Genomic DNA, 25,733 nt, shown 5'->3' on the forward strand with positions numbered 1-25,733 from the left:
AAAGTGAGAAATAAGTGGAGGTAGGACGGATGAACACCGAGAAAACAATCGTCCAGAAGCAGTTAAGACTGGTTTCTCTGACGGATGAAGACAAAAAGTCAAACACCACCTCAGCTCTATCCTCTACTAATACTCAAATTCAAGCAAAAAGTAAAGGTGAGTTTTCTCACATCGTCTCCTTAACTTGGCAAACCACAGTCAGCCTTGAATTAGCCAGAAGCTTTGGACTTGGATTAGAAGGTAACACTTGGAAAGAGACCGCCGCGAGGTCCACGATTGCGCGTGCGCAATCCCAGCGCGACCCCTTCTCTGTTTCACGCCACCCAGGCCTCGGAGGAAGTGACGTAAAGATGAGGGGCGGGGTAGGCTCTGCGCCGGAAGTGGCTCGTAGATCGTAAATAAGCCCCGAAAAGGAGAGAGGCGCTGTCTCCATTTTGTTGGCATCTTCAGATCCTGCGACGTTTTGGAGATGGGAAGCGTCTTGGGGCTGTGCTCCATGGCGAGCTGGGTAAGGGGTTTTTTGGCAAACTTCGGGGTGGTAGCGTGGGAGGCGGAAGAGAAAAGGATTTGAGTGGGAATGGGTGAGGCTGGGCAGGAACGTGGCACCCCACCCAACGGGAGGTGCCTTCCGTCCCCATTTTCTCCCTACCGGTATCTCTCCTGGTCACTCCGACTCGACTACAGAACTCTGAGTCTTGCTAAGAGCTGACCGGGAGGCCGTGCTGAGCAGTGGTGATGGGAAGATGCCCCTATGGGAGGAGTGAAGAAGAGAGCTGGGAGGCTCTCGCCCCACCCGTATTTCGTGAAAGGCGCTTCCCATTCTTCCAGGCCCCCTTTTGTTGTTTTTTCTTGTGTCTGTTTAGGCCATCTCTAGCAAACGTCTTACGCTCTTTCCTTCTGTGGAGTACCGCACATCTCGTCATCCCTGACCAGTAGCCTCAGATTGCCGCACTGTCGTCCCTGGAAGCATGTCCGCCTCTTTGTTCTGTCGCGCAGACTGCAATTAAGTGCCCGTTATTTGGGACAGCCTGGCAGTAATATGGATGTAGTAATATAGTTTTGAAATAAATAGCCCTGTTCTGCGACTGGGTCCTCGCACTTCATTACTGTACAGTACTTATCAAGTAATTTATGTATTTGGAAGAGCTGGTCAGTTCTGCGGTATTAAATGCCTTGTGTCTTTTGACATAAAGCATGCTTGTGTAATCTGAAATTTCATGTTTAATTATTTGTACGTTGCGTTTTGATTATGTACCGTTGTCATTTTTTCATTATAGTGGCAAGATTTTTTGATTCAGATGGTACAAATAAACTTTAGTTTAAGATAACCACACATCCCCTCCCAAATACAAATAAATAAAACATTGACATTACAGTTAATAAAGACATTTGTAATTTGGGGCAAGATATTTTGATTCAAACTATATTTCTTTAATCCATGAGTTCTAAATTCCACTTCTACCAATTGCTTGTCTGACTTTTCCAAATGATTCTATTACATATATTGACCAGCATTTTGATTATTTTTACATACCTCACCTTTTTTTAAAAAGTTCTTGATATGGCTTGAACTGTAAATGTTAAATTTTAATAAAATGATATGAGGAGGTTGTTATTCCAGCCCAGGTCATTTTCTTGATTATATTTCTTGCAGTTGGACAGGGAAACTTGGTATATTTTTATTTAAAGAAATTAGAGAATCTACTTGAGTCTATTGACTTTTATACAAAACAGGCATATTTAATGAAGTAAAATGTATTACAAAATAATGATTATTACAAGATTTTTTTTCATTGTTTTTTTGGGGAAGATGGCATGTAATTTGATTTGTAATGTCAGATTTTGTTCAGTTATCATATGGGCATGTTATGTTTTTTGTATAGTAAAGGTACACGTATCAAAAGGAGGGATGCATGTTTTCCATTTTGTTCTCATCTTCAGATCATTGATGAGCAGACTTTTTTTGCCTCAAGGATAATTACAGTTTAAAAAAAGTGTTAAGGTTTTTTTATATGTATACATTTTATCAGGAAGAAAATAGCTTTAGTGAAGAATATGGGGAAAGTGGTATTTCCATTAATGTTTTTACAACTTAGTTCTCCACCTTTATTGACTACAAAACTGATACAATTGATACTGCCTTTTTAGTCACTTAATATCACGGTACATTGGAAAGATAGTAACAAAGAGGCAGTTTTCTTACCTTCTGGTAATTAGATCTCTGGCAGATAGAGAGGCTAGGTGCCCAAGGTTATTCAGGGTTCTAGATGATTGTAGCCAGTCTAGGAATTGATTTTATAGTATGCAATTTAGGTCACCTTTTTCCCTTTCTTTCCTGGTGCCATTTCTTCTACAGTCTTAATAGTCAATATGCTCATTAACTTAGAGGTTTTGATAAATGTAAAATTTATTCAAATTTTCAAAAGTATTCAAGTCATTAAAGTAGATCAGTTAACCCAGAATTAAAAAACAAACAAAAAAAAACAATACCATAAACCTCATTCTTCCTTTGCTCAAGTTTCTTTAGACTTGATCAATTTTTGTAAAAGTTTTTCTAATTTATAAAGCAACTGTAGAAAATGTCTCAACTCTGGAAAAAGTATAAAAGAGAAAAATAACATGTAATACCACGGTGTAGTGATTAAAGTGTTAATTTTTATTTCATTTTGATTTTCTTTTTTTGCTGTTAAGTGGCCTAGAATTAGATTATTCATAATTCTTGGTTCATACATGACTGTCTCTTTGGTAATTACTTTAAACACTATCAAACATCTTTGGAAGACATGCCTAATCCTGTAACTACAACATTGCCAGCAATTTATTCCTGCTTAGGTGCTTTTCCCCATTTTAGTCTCAACAATGGTGTTAGTGACTAGAATTGATTTTTTTGGATGACTGGACTTTGCATACAATAGCTGTCATTTTTTTGCCCAAGACATTTAATGTAGTTAAGTAGTTAATAAAGAGCTAGTTACTCTTTTACTGGCTGCATATTTTGTGCCAGCCTTTGCTAGATTTTAATTTTTTTAATGTAGTGGCTTGTTTTTGTAGAAATGAATCATTGTTGCTATGAATACTCAGGCAATGCTGAGTACAAAGTTAAAGTGTCACAAAAAAAATCCCACCACCAATAATATTCCTTCTCTCTCATTATACAAGTGGATGAATGAATAGACAAAAAATATATGTTTTAGGAATGGTAGCATGCTAAACATGTATTTTTAAACAAAGCATTAAATTTAATCTTTCCTGAGTTTAACAACAATGAAAGTGAAGGAATTTCTGAATAGTAAGTAAACATTTCTTCATTAGGAGAATTTCTTAAAAGTGTTTCTAAAGCAGTGGTTCTCAACTGGGCATGGTTTTGTCCCTCAAGGGACATTTGGAAATGACTGCAGTCTTTTTTTCATTGTCATAACTTGAGGTAAGAGGTGCTAATAGCATCCAGTAGGTGGTAGAGGACAAATACTGCTAAACTTTCTGCAGTGCATAGGACAGTCCACCAATGCCAATGAATTATTCGGCCCTAAATATCTATACTGTCGGAGGTGAGAAATCCTGCTTTATTTTCTTCATTTGCCCAGAGCAAAAAATGGAATGAAATCTGGGGTCTTAACTGCTCTTTGAAAAGACGTTCAACCAATCCTATTTTCACCTCTACCTTTCAAGCCTCACTTATCTGGTGCCACCAATTCCTTCCTGATCTATTTGGAGATTCTGCTGTAAATTTTATTGCTTCTTAATTTTTTCCTTTAATGGCTTATAGTTCAACTTTCTTGTTCTATTAAGTCAGTTGTTATACTCCATCTTCCAGATTTAATCACCTGTTCTTTTGGCCTTTTAAGTTTATTCCTTCTTTTAAAAATCCATTTTGTGTTTTATTACTGTTTTTAAAAGGAGTATGAGTAAATTTATATATTCAGTCTGCCATCTTTAACCAGAATCCCTTTGTATTGTTTTTCATATGTGGCCATTGTTTTATAACCATAATTTCAACAGCTGCTTAGTGTTTGAATTAAACTAACCATTGTTAAAGTGTGTTTCCTGGACCCAGTAGCATCAGCACACCATGAAACTTAACTGGAAACACTGACGAGGGCCCAACATTTTGTTTTAATAAGCCTTCCAGTTAAGTGGATTCAAACCTCAAAGCATTCCTTTTACCATGTCTCCCAAATTTCTAAGTCTTAGTGTGATCGATCTCCTAATTGACCAAATTTTGTCATCTAATAAATTTTTCAAAAAGGATTCATGGAAGCTGAAATCCCTGAATTCTTTCACATTTGAAAATGTCTGTTACATTCTTGAGAAATATTGTGGACTGGTATAATAGGACGGTTGACCCTTGAACAGGGTGGTGGGGCAGTTAGAGGTGCTGGCCCCTGTGCAGTTGAAAATCCGAGTATAACTTTTGACTCTACTAAAAAACTTAACTACCTTTAGTATCCACAGGAGTTTGGTTCCAGCATCCCACGGACACCAATATACGTGAATGCTCACGTCCCTTATACAAAATGGCGTAGATCAGTGCAGTCAGCCCTTCGCTTTCTAGGACTCTTAAGTGCAGATCGAAACAGTATAGGTATTTATTGAAAAAATATCCCTGTAAGTGGACCTCTGCAAGTCAAACCAGTGTTGTTTAAGGGTCAACTCTTACCTGTTTCCTTCAGAACTTTGTAGTTATTTCTATGGATATGTTCTGTCTTACACCCCGCTGATACCCAGTCCTTTCCAACACGTCTCATATGTCCAGTTGACTTGTTTCTTCTGCCTGGGTATCTGAAGAGTTTTTACTTATAGTTGAAATTAATTAACCAAGTACATCTGACTTTAAATCTTTTATCATTTTTTTTCTTCTGGAAAATAGTATTCTTATGAAAATACAGATTCATTTCTTCATCTAAGGAAGTTTTTATTGTATTACATCTTTGTCTTTTTCCCCCCTTGTTTTATTTATAGGATTGCTTATTTTAAGGACACCAGTTATTTTTGTTTTCCTTCCATGTTACGTTTTTCTGTATTCTTTTTTGTCATTTTTTAGTTGATATAATTTACATAAAATTCATTTCTTGTAGTATACAGTTCTGCGAGTTTTGACAAATCATGTAGTTGTGTGACCACTGCAAACAGTTATCACTTTTATAAATTCTGCCGTCCCCATCTTTGTCAACCCGTTTTTTCTGTCTTCAGAGTTCTGCCTTTCCAGAATGTCATGTAAATAAGTAGAATCATACAGCCTGTAGCATAGCCTTTTGAGTCTGGCTTCTTTTACTTAATGTAATTCGTTTGAGATTCATTCATATTGTACTTTATTTCGTTTTGTTGTTGCATGGTGCTCCATTGCTTGGATGTACCACAGTTTATCCACTCACCAGTTGAAAGGCATTTCTAGATTTTGATGATAAAGTAGGTATAAGAATTCCCATAAAAGTTTTTTGTGTGCCTGTTATTATTTTGCTTAGGTAAATGTCTAGCAGTTGAATTGCTGAGTCATATGGTAAGTGTAAGTTTGACTTATAAGAAGCTGCCAAACTGGTTTCCAATAATAATACACTATTTTTCTTTCTCATCAGCAAAGAGAGTTCTACTTGCTCTTCATTCTTAGTATTACAATTTTATTTTAATTTTAGCCATTCTAATATATATGTAGTGGTAGTGGTATAAATATGGTGTTAGTGTACATTTCCGTAATAACTATTGATATTGAGCACTTTTTCATCTGCTTATTTGCTGTGTATATATATTTTCTTCTGTAAAGGGTCTGTTTACATATTTTGGCCTTTTTTTTTGTTTCTTTTTTGGTTGTTTTCTTATTAAGTTTTGAAAATTCCTTATATTCTGGATACAAATGATTTATCAGATACATGATTTCCAAATAATTTCTTTTAAGTCTGTGTCTTTTGTTTTTTCATTTTCTTAACACTTTCACAGAGCAGAAGTTTTTAATATTGATGAGACCCAATTTATCAATTTTCTTACTTTTGTGGGTTATGCTTTTCATATTGTATCTAAGAACTGTTAATTTTGATACATGGTTTCATTATGACTTAAGGTAATTTTCTTTTTTAAAACATAGATATCCAGATATTTCAGCACTGTTTGTTAAAAAGATTCTCCTTGCTATACTGATTTGCTTTGACACTTATCAAAAGTCTCTTTACCATGTTTGTGTAAGTCTGTTTTTGAACTGTGTTCTATTTATTTATATGTCAGTACTTTTGCCCAGTCCAACCCTATAAAAATCGCTTTGAAATTAGTCTTCAAATCAGGTAGTACGTATGAATCTTCTAACTTTGTTCTTTTACAAAATTCTTTGGGTTATTCTAGTTTCTTTGCTTTTCTATATAAATTTTAGAAGCAGGTGGTTTATTTCTACCGAATTCTTGCTGGGGTTGGAATTGGATTGGATCTGTACAAAGAATTGACATCTTAACAATTTGAGCCCAGTTTATCATGCCATTTATTTATTAGGGCTTTGATTTTTTTTTTTTTTTTTTTTTTTTTTTTCCTATAAGTGTTTTCTAATTTTCATCATTAGGGATCTAGTATATATTTTGTTAGATTTATACCTAATTGTGTTTTTTTATTTGTTTAACTTCAATTTCCAATCGTTTTTTGCTAGTATGTGGGAGTGATTGATATATATACATTGACCTTGTATCCTGTGACCTTATTAAACTCATTTGTAGCTATGGTAGCATTTTGTAAGATCTTTGGGATTTTCCATGTAAACAATTATGTGTGAGTAGAGGAAGTTTTCTTTATTCTTTTTAATGTGTATATCGTTTTTTGTTTGTTTGTTTTGTTTTGTTTTTTGTTTTTTCCTTTTTCTTGCCTTGTTATATTGGCTATGACCTCCAGGGTGAAATAGAACACAAGTGGTGAGAGCAGATATCCTTGCCTTGTTTTGGATCTTAGGGTAAATCATTCAGATTTTCACCATGAAGTATGGATGGCAGCTATAGATTTTTTGTAAATGCCCTTTATCAGGACGTTCGATATTCTGTTCCTTGTTTGCAGAAACCTTTCTTTTGTTTGTTTTATTTTGATTTTATTATATTGGGGTACAAGGTGTTTCTCCAGGGCCCATCAGCTCCAAGTTGTTGTCCTTCAATCTAGTTGTGGAGGGAGCAGCTCACTGACCCATGTGGGAATTGAACAGGCAACCCCGTCATTCAGAGCTCACGCTCAAACCAGCTGAGCCACCCAGCCACCCCATGTTTATTTTATTATGGGAATTGAATTTTATCAAATGATTTTTCTGCGTCCATTGAGATGACCATTATTTTTTTTAGTCTGTAAATATGGTGAATTGCGTCAGTTGATGTACAAAAACTTAACAGCCTTGCTTTCCCTACTGAGCCCCACCTGATCACAATGTTTCTATATACTTTTTTTTTTCACTTTTTATATACTTTTTTAAGGACCTTTTTTAAAGAGTAGTTTTAGGTTCACAGAAATATTGAGAGGGAGATAACAGAGGTTTCCCATTTATTCCTCCACCCCTCCCCCAATGCATAGCCTCCGTGATTATCAGCATTTTCCATCAAGGTGCTACATTTGTTACAATTGATGAACCTACATTGACGTATCATAATCATGCAAAGTCCATAGTTTACATTAGGGTTAACTTTTGGTATTGAACATTCTATGGGTTTGGACAAATGTATAATGACGTATCCACAACTATAGTAGTATACAAAATAGTTTTAACTATCCTAAAATTTTCCTTGCCTTGCTCATTTGTCCTTCCATCCACTCCCAATTCCTGATTTTTTTAATGTCGCCATGGTTTTGCCTTTTCCAGAATGTCATAAAGTTGGAATCATATAGTATGTAGCCTTTTCAGAATGGCTTCTTTCATTTAGTAGTATCTTTTTAAGCTTCCTCCATGTCTTCATAGCTTGATAGTGCCTGTTTTGTGTGTGTGTGTGTGTGTGTGTGTGTGTGTGTGTGTGTGTTTAATAATTTGTCCATTCACCTACTGAAGGAAATCTCGATTGCTTTCAAGTTTGGGCAATTATGAAGAAAACTGAACATTCATAGGTATGTGAGGCTGGTTCAACAATTGAAAATCAATTAATGTAAGCCTTTACATCAGCAGGCTTTTGAAAACACAGGAGATCATCAGTAGATACAGAAAATGCATTTGACACCAACACTCATTCATGATAAAAACTCACAATAAACTAGGAATAGAAGGAACTTCCTGAACTTGATAAGGAATATCAACAAAACACCTACAGCTATAATAACATAATACTTAATGATGAGAAACTCAAAAGCTTTCTCACTCGAATCAGGTACAAAGCAAGTATGTTCCATCTTACCATTCCTTTTCAACATTGTCCTTGAAGTTATAGCTAATGCAATAAGACAGGAAAAGGAAATAAAAGGTATACAGATTGGGAAGGAAGAAATGAAATGGTTTTTGCTTCACTGGTGATATTATCTGAGAAAAAACTAGAGCTAGTAAGCAATTATAGGAAGGCTGCAGTATACAAGGTTAATATACAAAAGTAAATCACTTTTCTATATATCAGCAATTAAAAAGTGGAATTTGAAATGAAAAATACAATACCATTTACATTAGCATCCCCCAAAAATGAAATACTTAGGTATAAATCTAACAAAGTATAAGATCGATAAAAGGAAAATTACAAAACCCTGATGAGCAAAGTCAGAGACTTGAACAAATGGACACATATTCTCTGTTCATGGATTAAGACTCAATATTTTCAGGATGTCAGGATCTCAAACATGATATGTATAGGTTCAGCACAATCCCAATCAAAATCTTAGCAAGTTACTGTGTGGATATTGACAAACTGATTCTAAAGTTTATATGGAGAGATGAAAGACCCAGAATGGCTAACACAATATTGGGAAAAACAAAGTTGGTGGATTAACACTATTCAACTACAAGACTTAGCATAAAGCTACAGTAGTAATCAAGACAGTGTGTTATTGGCAAAAGAATAGGCAAATAGATCGGTGGACAGAATAGAGAGCCTGGAAATATAGTCGACTGACATTTAACAAAGGTGAAAATTTTACCTTGATGGGTGCTGGATATACTTGTATTTTTAAAAAATATTCTTTGGCTTTGTTCTTGGACATAGGTGAGTTACTTAAAGAGAACTTGATCTTTCTGGTGTTTGCTTTTAAGCTTTAATGAAGTGAGACTGGAGTGGCCTTTAGTCTTATGGCTGATTTTTTCCCCCCTAGTACTGAATAATAGCTTTATAACTGCTCAGTGCCTTGTGGATTACAAGGATTTTTCCCTCTGGCTGGTGGGAATACCATCTCCTCCCCGATCCTGAGTAATTTATTCAAACGTATGCACCGATCAGTGCTCTCCTGCAGACTGAAGTGGAAGCCTCAGCAGATCTCCAGAGCTCACTCTGTGTAGCTTTCTCCTCTACGATTCTGCCCAATGAAGTTATCTTCGCTTCCCTGAACTCCCAACTCTGTCTCAACTCAGATAGATTGCTGGCCTCTGCTTGGATCCCACTCCCTGTGCTGGAAACTCCCCAGGCAGAAAGATGGGCCAGTCATAGAGCTCACATTGTTTCCTCTCTTAGAAATTGCTATCGTATATTGCCTATCGTTAATTGTCTGAAAACCATTGTTTCATTAATTTTTCTTTCCCCATTGATTAAGTAAGGCAGTAGGGTAGGTCTAGTAGCTTACTCCATTTTGGCCTGAATTTATGTGGGTTTCCATTGGAGAAAGTTACCCGGCCCCAGTTTGCTTATCCTGTTTTGCCTAATTCTAGTAGTAGTTTTCACTGTTACCATTACCACCAAGTCAGAAGAGGAAAAAGATAAGGATACCAGTTCACTTCTTTTCTTCTTTGGGAATATTTGAGAATTCTCAGAATTTTGTGAATTTCTGGGTGTGATTTCTGGGTGCTAAAAGGGCAGGAGCTACAGATGAGCTTATGATCATGAATATTCCACTTCTTCGTTTCAGCTAAACTTTGGGTGCTGCTGGTGATTTTTTTTTTTTCACCTTCGTTGTTTTAACTGATTTTATTGGTTTTGCTTGATACAGATGCAAGCACCTTTATGTTTGACATTGCCCCATATTTACCCAGAAGTTACCTATTTTATAATTTACAGATAATGTATGTGAACCAAATACCTTTTATCCCTTGGTAATTATTTTAACTTCAGTTCTTTCCTTTCCTTTTGTGAGTGAGTTGAATGTAAATTCTCACTGTACCATTTTAAACTATACTGATTTTAATACTTTTCGCAGATACCGTGTTTGTGTGGCAGTGCCCCGTGTTTGGTGTGCCGATGCTGTCCGAGTGGAAACAACTCCACTGTGACAAGGTTGATCTATGCACTTTTCTTGCTTGTTGGAGTGTGCGTAGCTTGTGTAATGTTAATACCAGGAATGGAAGAACAACTGAACAAGGTTAGTCTTTTCTTTTTACTTGATTAACTGAACCTACAGTGTATATATGCCTGAAACTGATTTTTGTGTATTAGAAACAGAATAATTGTACAAAGTAAGATAATATGTAACCCCAATTTTAGTGGCTCATAATCTTTTAGGAAAGACAGACAATATAAGACAGTTTATTAAATTCGGAGACGGTACAGAAAATGTGCTATGGTAATAAGAAATAAGTAATTCTAAAAAAGTAAATGTCAGAATCTCAGTGGGTCTCATGGAAAAAGGGACATTCTAAGGATGAGTAGAAATTTTGTGTTCAGAGATTTAAAAAATAGAAACCAGAATGCGGATATAGAGTTGTGAGCAGTTACGTATCTTTTAAGAAGATAATTAGGATAGAAGTCAAGCAGTTAAGTGTGGAGGCTGTTGGAATGGTGTAATCAAGGAGTATATAGAGGGCCTGAAATAGATTTTCTGAACGTAGAATCGACTGAATCTGGATTTAAATATTGGCAGTGATAGAATTATACATAATAACAAGGTTTTGGTCTTAGACAACTGGAAGGAAACTTGCTAACCCAGGAAAAAAAATAAGAAAAGGTGTTTTATTTAAAAAAATATTTTTCAGGGAGTCAGGTTGTAAAAGGAAATGTGGAAAATACAATTTATTTAGTTTTTAACATATTGACTTAGTACTGCAGTGTGTGTGTGTGTCTCCAGCAGGAAGTAGAAAACATGGGTGTGTAACTCAAAAAGAAATCAGAGCTAGAGTTGTTTTGGGGATAGAGATTAAAGTTGAAACCATGGCAGCATGTGCTGAAGCAATGTGCTGCACCATTAAAAGTGTGCAGAGCAAGAACTTAGACAAAAGGTCTTACTGAAGGGGGTTGGGTAAAGAAAAGGGAACCTTTGAAGAAGCAATGGAAAAAGGAGGAGAACCAAGAGAATGTACTATTGCGCAGACCTTAGGAAGAGCATTTGACAACCAGTACATCACTAGCGTCTTGAAAAGCAGTTTCTTTTGAGTGCTGGGGCTTGAGGGAGTGGAACAGGAATCAGATGACCGTGAGGAAATGTATCCAGTGGGTATAAACGGCCACTTCCAGGAGTTTTGTAATGAAAATGGTGGTCTTACCTGGAAGCTGAGTTAGGGAAAGGATTTTTTAGAATGGGGATATTTCATTTGTATTTTGAGAGCAGTCAAAGATAAAAAATCTAATCTGTGGGGGTGAGGGGGTGGGTGAAGAAGGTGATCAAGAGAAGGGATATAGAAGTTAGCTGTCCTCCAAGGCAAGATGAATGATAATAAAATTGAGGTTGAGAGTGAGTATTTATGCCAGAGAACCTCCACAGTTGTCTGCTTGGAGTTGGCTTAGGGTTAAGGAAAAATGGTGAAAGTTTGGGAAATGAGGTTATCATGGTTTTGAAAGTAGCGATCATTGTACATGGCATACTTGGATGCTCAATTAATGTTACTCAAGCCCTGGGTATGAGCAAAAGACATGCCAGGAGATGTTCATGCGGTTTTGTCGTGGATCTAGTTGACCATGGTTATGAATAGTTTAGTTGGTGAATGTTAGTTCTTATCACCAAGTATTTCTGTTTCTCTGCTTTCTGAAGGTCATCAAAGATTTGAATTTCCTAGCGTGATTGTGATAAAGTAGGGCCGTGTCCCTAGTACTGGTCAATGAGTTGTGAGGGGACGTGATCCACATCAGCCTCTACTTGGTGCAAGATCTCCTTTCTTTTCTGTCACAGCCTGTACATCATTGGAGATGGTGGCTTCTCCAGCAGCCTATATTCTTGAGTCAACTACTCAAGACCAATTATGTAAATATACATGATCAAGAAATGTACCTTTGGGGTGGTGGATGGCTCAGTTGGTTAGAGCACAAGCTCTGAACAACAGGGTTGCTGGTTCGATTCCCACATGGGCCAGTGAGCTGCACCCTCCACAACTAGATTGAAGACGATGAGCAGCCACTGAGCTCCCAGAGGGGCGGCCGGATGGCTCAGTTGCTTAGAGCTAGAGCTTTCAATAACAAGGTTGCTGGTTCAATTCCCGCATGGGATGGTGGGCTGTGCCCTTACAACTAGATTGAAAACAGCAACTGGACTTGGTGCTGAGCTGCACCCTCCACAACTAGCTTGAAGGACAACGACTTGGAGCTGATGGGCCCTGGAGAAACACACTGTTCCCCAGTATTCACCAATTTAAAAAAAAAAAGGTTCCTTTGCTGCTTTAAGCCACTGATATATTGGGGTTGTTACTGTACCAGCTTAACCTAATATAGATGACTGAATTTACTTAATTATGGTTAATTAGCCAGGTGGTGTGCTGCTCTAAGGGAATTGGATAATTAAGGGTGCTAGCCAGTACATGTTGCAAGTGATTATGGGTAAGTACATATTGCCATAAGGTTTAAACTGGGTCGGGAAGGTAGGATTTAAGTGAGACCAAGGAAGGACTTTTGACTGTGTAGGAACTAGCAAAAGGAAGTAGCGCTTTCATTAGCTTAAATACAATTTTAAGTTCTTGGTTTTGAAGGCACAAATTAACAGTCATATTTAGGCATATTGGTTTGCTTTAACGTTTTCTAGAGGAAATCATTCATTCTCATACATGCAAATAGTGTATGTAGCTCTGAGGACCACTCCCATTCATCTCTTAAAAGTATATTTTTGTATTCTGATTCCAGTATGATTTCCTGAAATGGTCATCAGTCTTTTTCAAGGTTCTAAGTTAAAAAATAAAATCACTGCAGTCCATTCATTATCACAGATAACACTTGTAGAATAAGGGGCCAAAACTCAAAATTAATTTAAGCAGCATTGGTTTTGAAAATCCATCATTGTTCTCTTTAGGATTTAAAAACTGACTTAGTTACTGTATCATTCTTGAAACTTTTATTGATTGTATTTTTCTCTTAGTATATCACAGTAGAATTCAAGTTTTAAAAAATTTAGCATAAGTTTGCAAGTAAAAATAAGCATCCAGTTTAGGATTGGCATTTTGTAGTTTATCATATGCTCACATAAAGTGAAAAAAGAATTAAACTTCTGTCTGATAAAAATGTTCCAGACTTACGTTGACTATATATTCAGCATAAACTTTATTTTTCTGAACCTTTACTTAAACTATTTGATTACACAGTTTTCATTTTTACTTGAAAAAAATTCTAGGTCATAAACTCTTGTTTTTTTTATTCTAGATTCCTGGGTTTTGTGAGAATGAGAAAGGTGTTGTCCCTTGTAGTATTCTGGTTGGCTACAAAGCTGTGTACCGTTTGTGCTTTGGCTTGGCCATGTTCTATCTTCTCCTTTCTCTATTGATGATCAAAGTGAAGAGCAGCAGTGATCCTAGAGCTGCCGTGCACAATGGGTAAGTTTTTGAATACAGTCATGTACAGCTTAATGATGGTGATACATTCTGAGAAATGCATCCTTAGGTGATGTCGTCATTGTGCCAACATCGTAGAGTGCACTTACACAAATCTAGGAGGTATAGCCTGTTGCTCTTAGGCTACAAACCTGTATAGCATGTTACTGTACTGAACACTGTAGGCTGTTTAACACAGTGTTAAGTATTTGTGTATCTAAACATAGAAAAGGTACAGTAAGATAAGGTATAAAAGGTGGGAAAATGATGCACCTCTAGAGGGCAGTTACCATTAACGGAGCTTGCAGGATTGGAGATTGCTCTGGATGAGTCAGTGAGTGAGTAGTGAGTACATATGAAGGGCATAGGTCATTACTGTACACTACTGTGTAGTATAGAATTTACAGACTGTTGTTCACTTAGGCTACACTGAATTTATAAGACAACACAAGATTAAATCACACAATAAAAGAAAATGATGGAATCAAGAAACATGTTAAAAACGAACTGTATGAGGCTACTGCCAACATAACTTTTTTATAGCAAACAAACTTTTTTATAAGTAGAAAACAGTACACTCTAATAAAAAGTATAGTATACCCTGAAACTAATTAATTACTGTATATCAACTGTAATTGAAACTTTTTTTAAAGTATAGTATAGTAAATGCATTAACCATTAACAGTCATTTATTAGCACTATCAAGTACTGTGTACTATACGTATCGTATGTGTTCCACTTTTATACGATTGACAGCACAGATTTGTTTACACCAGCATCACCACAAACGTGAGTAATGCATCGCACTACGACATTACCACAGCTACAATGTCACTAGGTGATAAGAATTTTTCAGCTCCATTATAATCTTACGGGACCAGTGTCATTCTCGTCATTGACCAGAATGTTGTTATGTGAGGCCTAACTAAACTTCAGTATAAAAGCAGGGTAGCCTCTTCTCAGTAATTTTGAGTCTGTCTAAAGAAACACTAAAGCAAAATAAACTTACATAATTTTTAGAATTAATTCTGTTATTCATGAATGACGGTAAAAAAAAAATTCTTGTGTCTACCTGAGAATGTAAGACTTCGGAAATATAAATATTAAATAACTTTGGGTTGTTTATTGATATAATCTCTGATGCATAATATTTTATATTTTCATCCTAAAAAGGGGATCTACCACATCAGTAATGTGAGCTGATTTCCTCTTTCTCATCTTTAGCTCTCGGTAGCGCAGTGTAAATACAAGAAACAGAACTTGGTTTCCTTAGACCTCCAATGCACACAGAATGATAAACTTTATCCCTAAGCAGGCTGATTGCTTTTCTAAATGGTTGGTTGTACTGGACAACGTGAAAGGAAACATCAGGGTCTCTTATTAATGTCCCTTAATATAGAGCACTATTTTTGGTACTCTATTTGAATGTGTTGAATTTTATCTCTGGTTTTTTTCCCACATAAATTTAAAAAACAAATTTGGTATTTGTTATTGCTCATTTATTAATAAATGCTACCAAAGACAGGAAACGTGAACAAATGAAATATAAATAGTAATGAAAAGGTGTGCTCTGACAGGTTGATTTTACTCTATTTTGTCCCCTTAGTCATTGGTTTTAGTTTTTAGCGCTCTTATAACCATCTTTATTAAATGTATTTTTAAACACTTTTCAAAATGCGTTACAGGATGGCAATCACAACCATTCTGATGCTTCTCAAAGTAGCATGTACATAGCACTTTTACAACCATCTTTGTTACATGTACTGTTTTAAAAAAATTGAGATATAATTGATACATAGTATTGTATAGGTTTAAGGGGTACAGAGTGCTGATTTTATGCATTTTTATATTGCAACATGATTAAACACTTCTCACAAAAATTAACTAAACTGGAGCCCAGGGTGGTTTTCAGTCAAATGTCAGGCAGTCAGGATGATGGATGCCAGGTTATGGGGAAGATGGGTGCTAGGATGTCTGGTCATGCTCGGGTCATCTGGATAATGGATGCCAGGTGGATATGTGTGTGAGTCCTTCAGAATGTAATTAGAGGGATATTTAGAGGTCCAGATGTATGTCCAGGCATTGACACAGGACTGGAAGGTTCAAAAAAGTTTAAGTTCCTAGGTAAGTTAGAACAAGAGTTAATTTTAGCAGCTTTGTTAAAATGACTGCTGAGAAATCCTCTGATTACCTAATTGGGAGTTCGTTTGTATATTACAATCTTCTTTCCTCTGGTTGCTTTTGGTATTCTCACCTTAGCTTTCATTTTTGACAGTTTTATTATATAATGTGTCTTGGAAAGAGTCTTTGCTTTGAGATAATAATGTGAAGTATTAGCTTTGTGTCCTAAGACTCTCTCAGGTTTGGGAAGTTCTCAGCTATTATTTCTTTAAATAAACGTTCTGCCCTCTTCTTCCTCTCCTCTCCTCTGTTACCCCAATTATTCTAATATTTGAATTCCATAGATTGTGTAGGCTTTCTTCACTCTTTTTCTCTGTTCATCCTGATTGTGTTATTTCAAACTTGTTGCCCTCTAGGTTGCTTATTTCATCTTCCATATGATCTGCCCTGTGGCAGAGGCTTTCTTTTGCATTTTCGTTTATTCTATTGATTACTTCAGCTCCAGAATTTGTTTGATTCTTTTTTATGACTTCTGACTCTGCTAGGTTTCTATTTTTGTCCATGTATTTTTTTCCTCTGATTTTCATGAATTATCTTTCTGTGTTTTCTTGTAGCTTGTTGAGTTTTCTCAAAATAGCTATTTTGAATTCTTTATCCACTAGATTGCAAGATTCCATGCCTTTGAGCTCAGGTATTAAAGGATTATTATCTTTTGGTGATGAAATATTTTCTTGATTCTTCATGTTCCTTGTAGTTTTGCATTGCTGTTTTTTTCATTTGAAGTAGCAGACTCCTTAAATCTTTACTGGTTGCTTCAAATGAGGTGTACTGTTCCTTGATCCTGTTATGTCTGGGGTTCTCTCTGACCTTGTATTTATATACCTGCTCCATGCTTCTTGCTCTCTTTTGTGGCAGAATTTTTAAGCTTTTACATCTTCTCTGGTTCTTAAAACTCACTTGGCTGATTACTGAAAATCTCTTTCATTTTCCAGAAGGTGGCACTACAGCTCAAGTTTGTGGTTTCTAGTTTGCCCACAAATCATGGCCTGGTTTTCTCAGAGCGCTCCCATTACCGGATCTGTGCACACAAGAAACTTGCCGCAGAGAGCGGGGTGGTGTGGATTTAGTACTCAGAGTATTGGGAGTCCCACATGGCAGGCGGCAGGCGGCAGGCAGAGGTACTTGGCTGAGGTTCTCCCAGAGGCTCATGGTCAGACTTCCTGTTTAAGTCCTGAGTGCAGTCAACAGGAACTGTGTTCCTTTAACACTCTTTGATATCCTTATCTGCCTCTTTCCCCACCTCCTCCCTCCCCTTAGTCATGGAGGTGCTGTGTGCTCTGAGTGCTGCTTGAGAGAAGGGGGTTTCTTCAGAATTGCCCTACTGAGCTAGGGGAGCCAGTCACTCCCAGCTCTCCTTTTCCCCCAGGAGAGGGTGCTGCTGGAGAGTCTTCACACTGTTACCTTGGTGCCGGGGCGGCACTGGCAGTTTCTCTTCCCCTCTCTGTTCCATTGAAACTCGTGTTTTTGTTGGTGTTCTTTTTTTCTCACATGGTGTTCTGGAATCTCCCCTCAGGAAGGCTGGACTTTCACAATTACTCTCTTGTCTGTGGGTATTTGCCCTCAGCAGCACTCTCCAGGTTTTCCCCGACCACAGCCAACAGGATTGGGCCAGGTTGCTGGTTCTGCCGCCCATACCAAGGTCTGTCTTTCTGTTGCCAAATGCACAAGTGTGCAAGACTCTTTCCAGGTCGTTTGCCATCTCTTGCTGCTGGATCCCACAAGTTCCATAGAGACACTTTTGTAGATGGATGCCTAACTGGTTGTTAAAAATAGGGGGACAAAAAGTAGGGACGTCTTAACACCACCTTGATGCCTATGTCCTAAAAGCTGGTTGTTTTAAATTATTATGAGAGTTTTGCATAGAGCATTTACCATGTGTTCTTAAAACCTATTTAGTTGTACAGTGCACCTTACATTTTCCCACATTATCGCATTCATTATATAAAATAAACCTGTGAAATGGAACTGATATTCTCATTATAATGAATTAGTGACCAACATATCTTTCTTAAACTGTCCTAAAACTGTTTACATAGTAGTCTTCACTTCTCGTTTTCATTATCATCAGAAACAATAGAACAGTCACATGAAGTGTACCTATTCTTTAAATGCTTTTAAAAGATTTTATGAAACTATTTGTTGAATGAATGTTTATTAATAAAAAATCATAACCTTGTTTTTTGGGTTTTTTTTTAGATTCTGGTTCTTTAAATTTGCTGTAGCAGTTGCAATTATTATTGGGGCTTTCTTCATTCCAGAAGGAACTTTTACAACTGGTAAGAAATCTTTTTTTTAATTGTATGAAGTTGATATTTTATAAAGAAAATGAAATAATTGCCTGGAATTGTAACTCTACTTATTGTTTCATTTTTTCCTTCTGGGTGGCAAAATCAAAGCATTCATGTAAAATTTTATTTTCCCTTTTGTGTACAAGAATTCTGAAAATGAAATAATAAAAACTGAACCAGCCACTCAGTTTTGTGTTTTTTTTTTTCTTTCAGTGTGGTTTTATGTAGGCATGGCAGGTGCCTTTTGCTTCATCCTCATACAACTAGTCTTACTTATTGATTTTGCCCATTCATGGAATGAATCATGGGTTGAAAAAATGGAAGAGGGAAACTCAAAATGTTGGTATGCCGGTAAGTTTTTGTCTTACAGAACATCTTCAAGATAGTGGAATTTTGAAGATAAGAGTGGATATGTAGACTATAGAAAAATCATGATTTTTATGGAGTTAATTTTCGATGATGTTTTTACTTGAAAGAGTTTGAGTCGTTTCGTCTCACATTGTATCAGCAACTTGTTGATTGAGCTTTTGGCGGATTAAATGAGGAACATACCCAAGAACCAAGAAATAATCCAAAAGACCCTGAATTGCTAAAATAAATGTTCTAAAGCCTATTGCTCAAAGTATGTACATTTTATACTAATTTCCTAGTCTAAAGCAAGTTAAAAGTAAAATACTAAAGGGACTAGGACTGCTAGAAATAGATATACAGTGGTATAATTCATAAACATAAGCAAGTAGAAAAAGTATAAAAAGCAATTCTGGAACATTTTGCATAAGTTTATATAACTCTAAGGGAGTTCTTGTAATGTCATTAATGTTTGTTAATGATGAGCTTGAGTCCTATGGTTATACTGTAAAACATGGAAATTCAGATGCTTACAGTAGGTAACAAATGTGAGGGCAGAGAACTAGGTTTAAGTTCATATTCAGTCCTTGTGAAAATAATATGGACTGTAGTGAATTAGCATAAAGGCCCTATGAAGTGCATAGCTACTGTTCATTTCCATCCAGCAGTTGCCTTGTGCAGATATGAACCCAGTGTTGCTTAATTTTTCTGATTTTTTTTCAAAAGAAGCCATAAATCTAGATTTTTATGTGAAATGATCTGCGTTTTAGCTAAAAAAAAAAAAAAAAAAAGGATAAATCACAGTGAAAGCTAAATCCAACATGTCTGCTAGCCTGATACTTCTCTCACACAACTGGTTTGTGGTATTTGATTGCAGCGGTTAAAATAAGAATTTGGTAGTCAGAGAGAAGCTTTAGCCATTTAGAAAATTCACTTGTGTGGAATACCTTGGTCTTTAACGGAAGAGTTTCTGTTTTGTCCACCGCTATATCCCCAGGGCCAGGAATGTTATAGGCTCAGTAAATATTTATTGGATGGATTCCATCGATGAGGCACATGTACATAAATACATGTATGTTGAGCACACATTAGCACAAAACTAAAACAATTGTGTTTATTGAAATTGACATAAAAGAAACTTAGGTTGTCTTACTAAATAATCACTCTTGCATAACAAAAATGTGTTCAAGATTTGAGTGGAGGAAAAGCATCAGTTTTATGGATTTAGCATTAACAATGAAAATAAATTTCTTTCAAATGCCTTTGTTTACAACTGAATGATTATACTTTTTTAAAAACCTTGGGTAATATTCCCCTTGTAATTATTTTTCTGTATTTTGAAAATAGTGGGTAACGTATGTGAGTGTGTTTTGTAAACTCTTAATATAGGTATTACTATTGATAAAAACCATACTATTATGTCACTAACTTGAAAATATACAATAGTGAGCTGTGCATAAAGACTATAAAATTCTTATGTGTAAAGTTCAGAATTAATATTCTTCCCTGCTTTTATAGCCTGCATAAGGCTGACAATGTTAGTTGCTTGAATATATATTTTTAATAAAATAATTTTTAAAACAAGGCCTATGCCTAATTCCTAATATTTGTGATAAAATCTAATTGTCCAATTATATTTCTTTCACAGCTTTGTTATCAGCTACAGCTCTGAATTATCTGCTGTCTTTAGTTGCTATCGTCCTATTCTTTGTTTACTATACTCATCCAGCCAGTTGTTCAGAAAATAAAGCATTCATCAGTGTCAACATGCTCCTCTGCCTTGGTGCTTCTGTAATGTCTATACTGCCAAAAATCCAAGTATGCTCTTTAAATCATTAGTTTTTATGAAGCCTCTATTTTGTCTTGTTTTCCTAAATCTTGAATGACGTTAGAATATTTATCCCTATTGCTTAATTATTTTTTGTAGGAATCACAACCAAGATCTGGTTTGTTACAATCTTCAGTAATTACAGTCTACACAATGTATTTGACATGGTCTGCTATGACCAATGAACCAGGTATGTTTTGTTTGCTTGAGGTTTTTTGTTTTCCCCTTTTAATCGGTGCTGCAACTCATTTTTTCCCCCAAAGATGGTAACTTTCTGAAATTAAGCTATTTAAAAAAAAAACAGATTTATTAAGAAACACAAATACCATGATTTCACTCATGTGGAATATAGAAAACAAACAAACAAAAGACAACAAACTCATAAAGGCAGACAAAAGATTGGTGGCTACCAGAGAGCAAGGGGTGGTAGAGGAAGGGCAAAATGGTAAAGGGGGTCAATTATGTGGTGCCAGATGGACACTACACTTTTGGTGTGAGCACCATGTATGCGCAGGTGTTGACTATGATGTTGTACACCTGAAACTTGTTATAAACTAATATTACCTCAATTTAAAAAAGGAAAAAAATTAGGCATATGGAAATAATACCTTTGTCATCTTTGATGTATTGCTTTATTTTTTTAGTTTTTTTCACTAACAAAATTACAAGAAATTATATGAAAATAATAAGAAATATACCTAATTTGCATAGTGCGTATGATACATAGAAAAGGTGTTCAAATGCGTGTTTCAGTTATAAACATTATTTTTTTTTCACTTGTTATTTTTGCCCGACTACCTTGCAAGTGAATGTAATTGGGCTTTGTAACGAATCTCTTTATAGGCCAGTTATGTTGCATTTCGTGGGAATAGAAGCCAGTGTATGTCATTTGAGGTGAAAATAAATGAGTTGAGGAATTACTATTTATTTTTTTTTAAAAAGGAAGAAAGTGGTCTTTTTTCCTTAAAAACAAAATACAAAATATGTTATCTGAATCTCATTTTTTAGAGTTACAATTCCATATGTTCTTTATCACTATAAAAGGTTTTTTTGTTTGTTTTTGTTTTTAGTATGTTAAAGACAGATTATTTTGTCCAGGTAAGTGGTTTGAAAAAAAATTATTAGTGATTTGATTTACAGATTATCTTTATCTAAATGGCTTTAAGATAAGAATCACTTTCATTAATAAGATGGTGACTGACACATCCAGCTGTGTGGAAAAAGAAAACATATTTTGGACACTTCAGTGAATACTTTACCAACCCTTTAATTCTTTCTTACAAGAGTTAAGAGACTGAATAAGCATTATGTCATTAATAATATCTCAGCTCCTGTACAAGGTTGAAAGTGATATTATTTAACTTTTTCAAACACTTCTGTAAAATCAGCACTATAAAATTTAAAAGGTCTCATTATTAATATAAATACAAGTTGTCTTAAAGTATGTTTTTGTTATCCTTGTGCCCTTTTCCAGCAAAAACTTTTTGAATTTTAAGGGTATAAAGAGTTAAAACTATAATTGCATTCTGAAAAATAAATTGTTTTTATACTATTCTAACATTTTAATTTTGACCTTAATTTACACTACAGAAACAAATTGCAACCCAAGTCTGCTAAGCATAATTGGGTACAATACAACAAGCACTGTCCCAAAGGAGGGACAGTCTGTCCAGTGGTGGCATGCTCAAGGAATTATAGGACTAATCCTCTTTTTGTTGTGTGTGTTTTATTCGAGGTAAGAAAATTACCCTTTTTTTTTTTTTTTTTTGACAAGTACAGCTATTCATTTATGAATTTATTTTTTTTTAATGCTCTTTTCTCTCATCTTAAACTGTCCTTCATGCAGTATCCGTACTTCGAACAACAGTCAGGTTAATAAACTGACTCTAACAAGTGATGAATCAACATTAATAGAAGATGGTGGAGCCAGAAGTGATGGATCACTGGAGGATGGAGACGATGCCCACCGAGCTGTAGATAATGAAAGAGATGGTGTCACTTACAGTTACTCCTTCTTTCACTTCATGCTTTTCTTGGCTTCCCTTTATATCATGATGACCCTTACCAACTGGTACAGGTACTTACATTTTATGAAAACTTTGCATGTGGAAATTCTGGTGGTTTTTTCATAATTCCATTGTAAAACATGCTGTGAAGTACTTTTTATCCTCCAGTGTATTTCAAAATTTACAGCTAAATTAATAGTGAAATCAGTGTGAGAAATGCAGACTTCACTTCCTTGCTTTTGCAGTCAACAAACATTGAAATATCTCCAAATCTTGAAAGAAATTAAAAATAGAAATTTTCATGAAACTCACATTTCTTACAAAACTACATGTTGATAGTTGATCCAACAGTTTATTTTTTTCATTTTTAAAAATTGCTGACAAAATACAGTAAAAGATACCTCTTCTGTTTTATTCCAATTTTGTCATTAAAGCTCTGAAGATTTCAAAATTGAAGTATGAATACATAAAGGTGGATCCTTAGAACTCTTCAAAACTTAAGCTTTTTTATCACTTCAAAACTAATCCATAAATCTTTTTCTGATAGGAGGAAGGTAGCAATTTATATTATTTATGAAAATTCTAATTTTGTCCAAATGATGACTGAAAGATTTGAGATTCAAGGTGAACTGCATGGTTTGGGCAGTTCTGTTATTAATAATTTTTAGTGCATAATACCCTTAACAACTTGTAAGAAGACTTTGAATACCGGCAAAAGATCTTTTGCTTCATATGAGAGCAGTCTTTACTGGATATTTATTATTGAAAAATACACATTTTAAAAAATTCCTACACTGCAACATATAAAGCTATAAGAATCCACATACCGTGTTCCCCCAAAAATAAGACCTAGCCGGACCATCAGCTCTAATGTGTCTTTTGGAGCAAAAATTAATATAAGACCCAGTATTATATGGTATTATATTTAATATATTATATTGTATTTATTACATATATGATACCTGGTATTATATCATATATCACACCCAGTCTTACATTAAAATAAGACCGGGTCTTGTATTAATTTTTGTTCCAAAAGACGCATTAGAGCTAATGGTCCTGTTAGGTCTTATTTTCGGGGAAACATGGTAGTTCTCAATAATCCACAGCTTTGGCTGTCAAGTAATAGTAAATGTTAATACTTTCGATCAAAAATATTTTTGGTATGTTTCATTAGCACAAAAATCAGCTAAATTTGGAATGTATTTACTTCCCAGTTTCTTAAATTTGAGGTGGGGTTATATAATCTGCTTTGAACAGATTATATTCTTTATATAGGATAGGACTGACATGTTACTTATCCAGAGGTCACATTCCATTTGTCTGCTAGCTCCTAATTACTAAGCCAGAAATACATAAAGAGCCTCTGAGTATTATATAAAAGAGCTACTTCAGAGGCCTCTGTCCTTTACTCTTTTAAATTCATTTTTATCTTCACGTTAGCTATTAAAGCAGTACAGAAAGCAAGGCAACAGATCTGTTATCAAATTATATACAAAGAACACTGCTGAAGTGATGAAGTTTAGTAGCTTGATGGCTGATAATCCAAATCCTGCCCTTTTTGTTTTCCTTACATTTTAGGTATGAGCCTTCTCGTGAGATGAAAAGTCAGTGGACAGCTGTCTGGGTGAAAATCTCTTCTAGTTGGATTGGCATTGTACTCTATGTTTGGACGCTGATGGCACCACTTGTTCTTACAAATCGTGATTTTGACTGAACGGGACTTCTGGCATGAAAGTCCCACTTTGATCATTGCTTATTTGAAATTAGCAGTATTTCCAACTTTTGTAAAGTTGTGTATGCGTGTGCTTCCCATGAAACTTCTCAGTGTTCTAGCATGAATTAGATTTTACCGCTTGCCATTTTATTCATTATATTCTTGCGCATTGATAATGTGTGTTAGAGTGAATCACAAAGGTTTTATGAGTATGGTGGTGAGTTAGGAAAAGTGGACATTGTTAGGTATATCCACTGCTCTGTACCTGTTTCAACAATAGTGAAAAACAAAACTTTGACAATTTGATTTTTAAATTGTGTTAGAACCTAAGCTGTCTTAGGAAGTATAAAAGGAAGCATATGTCTGCCTTTTGAAATACTTAATGCCTTGCTCTACAGGAGACTGTAAAGAACATGGCTATTTTAAAATTGTGTAAACAAGTCACTTAAATGCCAGTTGTTAAAAAATACTTTCAGGTTTTTCCCTTGATAAGAAGATAGGAAGCTTATACAGATAGGGAATATTTGATGGACAACAGTGTAGCTTATGATGAAGATTGAAAAAGAGCCTTCAAAGAAACTCAGATTGGTGGTGATGGGTACTAAATTGAATACTCAGTTAGGTGGTAATCTTCTCCTGGGTAGGGATGGCCTTCCATACCAGCAGTGAACTTTGGTCACTATTAACACGTGCAGAAGCATGGGTTCAGTGGTGCTGTTAGGAACTTGGAAGGATTTAGACAAAGGTTTTAAAAAGGATAATCATGAAGTAGAAGGAAGTTGTTGAAAATCAGTATGAAAGTTTGTGTTGAAAACCAAAGGTGCTAAACTTGATAGGACAGGAAGGAACTGCAAAATACTTAGACAAAAACTAGTCCAATCCCTTTTTAAAAATGAAACAACTGAAGCACAGACTTAAACAGCTCAGATAGCTAATTAGTGGCAAAACTGGGAAGTCCCAAGTCTGCCAAAAATAGCTGACATTCTTTCTGATGTTCAAAAATAATTTCTATTCAAAATACGTGCATAAGGTTTTATACCCCAGTATCAGTGGATAATTTATGTGATGTGGATTGCTGGTGTCCGACATGCCTTCTACCTATAAACAGGCCAGGAGAAGGATAGAATGCTATAAACTGCTTATAGTACATTATATAGTTGAAAAGATGTTTAAAATGCTTTTGTATTTGCTGCCATCTAAAATATGTAGGTTGTTAAAATCTTTGAATCTAAAAATCAAGCACTACAACAGTTAACTTAGATAGAAACTCTTAGTTGTATGTGTCGTTAGTGTCTTAATCTTAAAACCTACATTTGCTTTTAAAATATTAATGTAAATGAAATATAACAATTCAACTTAATTCCTCAACTTTATTTTGTGTTGATAATTGTGTTCCATGATTTGAATGACTGTGTTGTTTCTCTCAATAAATGAATTCAGAAAGTGTATGGTCTACTAATTCTTTATCAACTCAAATTTAGGTAGCCGTAATACACGAACTACTTTTGTCCTGTGTATAAAAGAACCTGGCACTAGAGGGTTAACTGACCATATTCTGTCCTGAAAAATTGTTTTAAAG

The 25,733-nt window shown here is 35.4% G+C and overlaps 1 protein-coding gene across 1 annotated transcript; it reads left to right on the forward strand.

The window, feature by feature from the left end:
* Positions 1–353: 353 nt before the first annotated feature.
* Positions 354–25,600, forward strand: SERINC1 (serine incorporator 1). Its single transcript, XM_019740974.3, has 10 exons — positions 354–508; positions 10,264–10,425; positions 13,620–13,789; positions 18,164–18,243; positions 18,469–18,606; positions 20,252–20,421; positions 20,531–20,621; positions 22,022–22,166; positions 22,278–22,508; positions 24,019–25,600. Exons 1-10 carry the CDS (start codon positions 470–472, stop codon positions 24,152–24,154), a joined length of 1,362 nt encoding a protein of 453 aa, XP_019596533.2. The 5' UTR covers positions 354–469; the 3' UTR covers positions 24,155–25,600.
* The last annotated feature ends 133 nt before the right edge of the window (positions 25,601–25,733 follow it).

This window comes from Rhinolophus sinicus, chromosome 2, assembly GCF_057876585.1.
Source record: "Rhinolophus sinicus isolate RSI-liver-muscle chromosome 2, RSI-T2T, whole genome shotgun sequence".
NCBI lineage: Eukaryota > Metazoa > Chordata > Mammalia > Chiroptera > Rhinolophidae > Rhinolophus > Rhinolophus sinicus.

Excerpts from the sequence above, each read along its gene's own strand:
- SERINC1 (XM_019740974.3), top strand. The coding sequence starts at position 470 with ATGGGAAGCGTCTTGGGGCTGTGCTCCATGGCGAGCTGG. Across the intron at positions 10,426-13,619 it reads TGGAAGAACAACTGAACAAG|ATTCCTGGGTTTTGTGAGAA; the intron begins GTTAGTCTTTTC and ends TTTTTATTCTAG. Across the intron at positions 20,422-20,530 it reads CTATACTGCCAAAAATCCAA|GAATCACAACCAAGATCTGG; the intron begins GTATGCTCTTTA and ends TATTTTTTGTAG.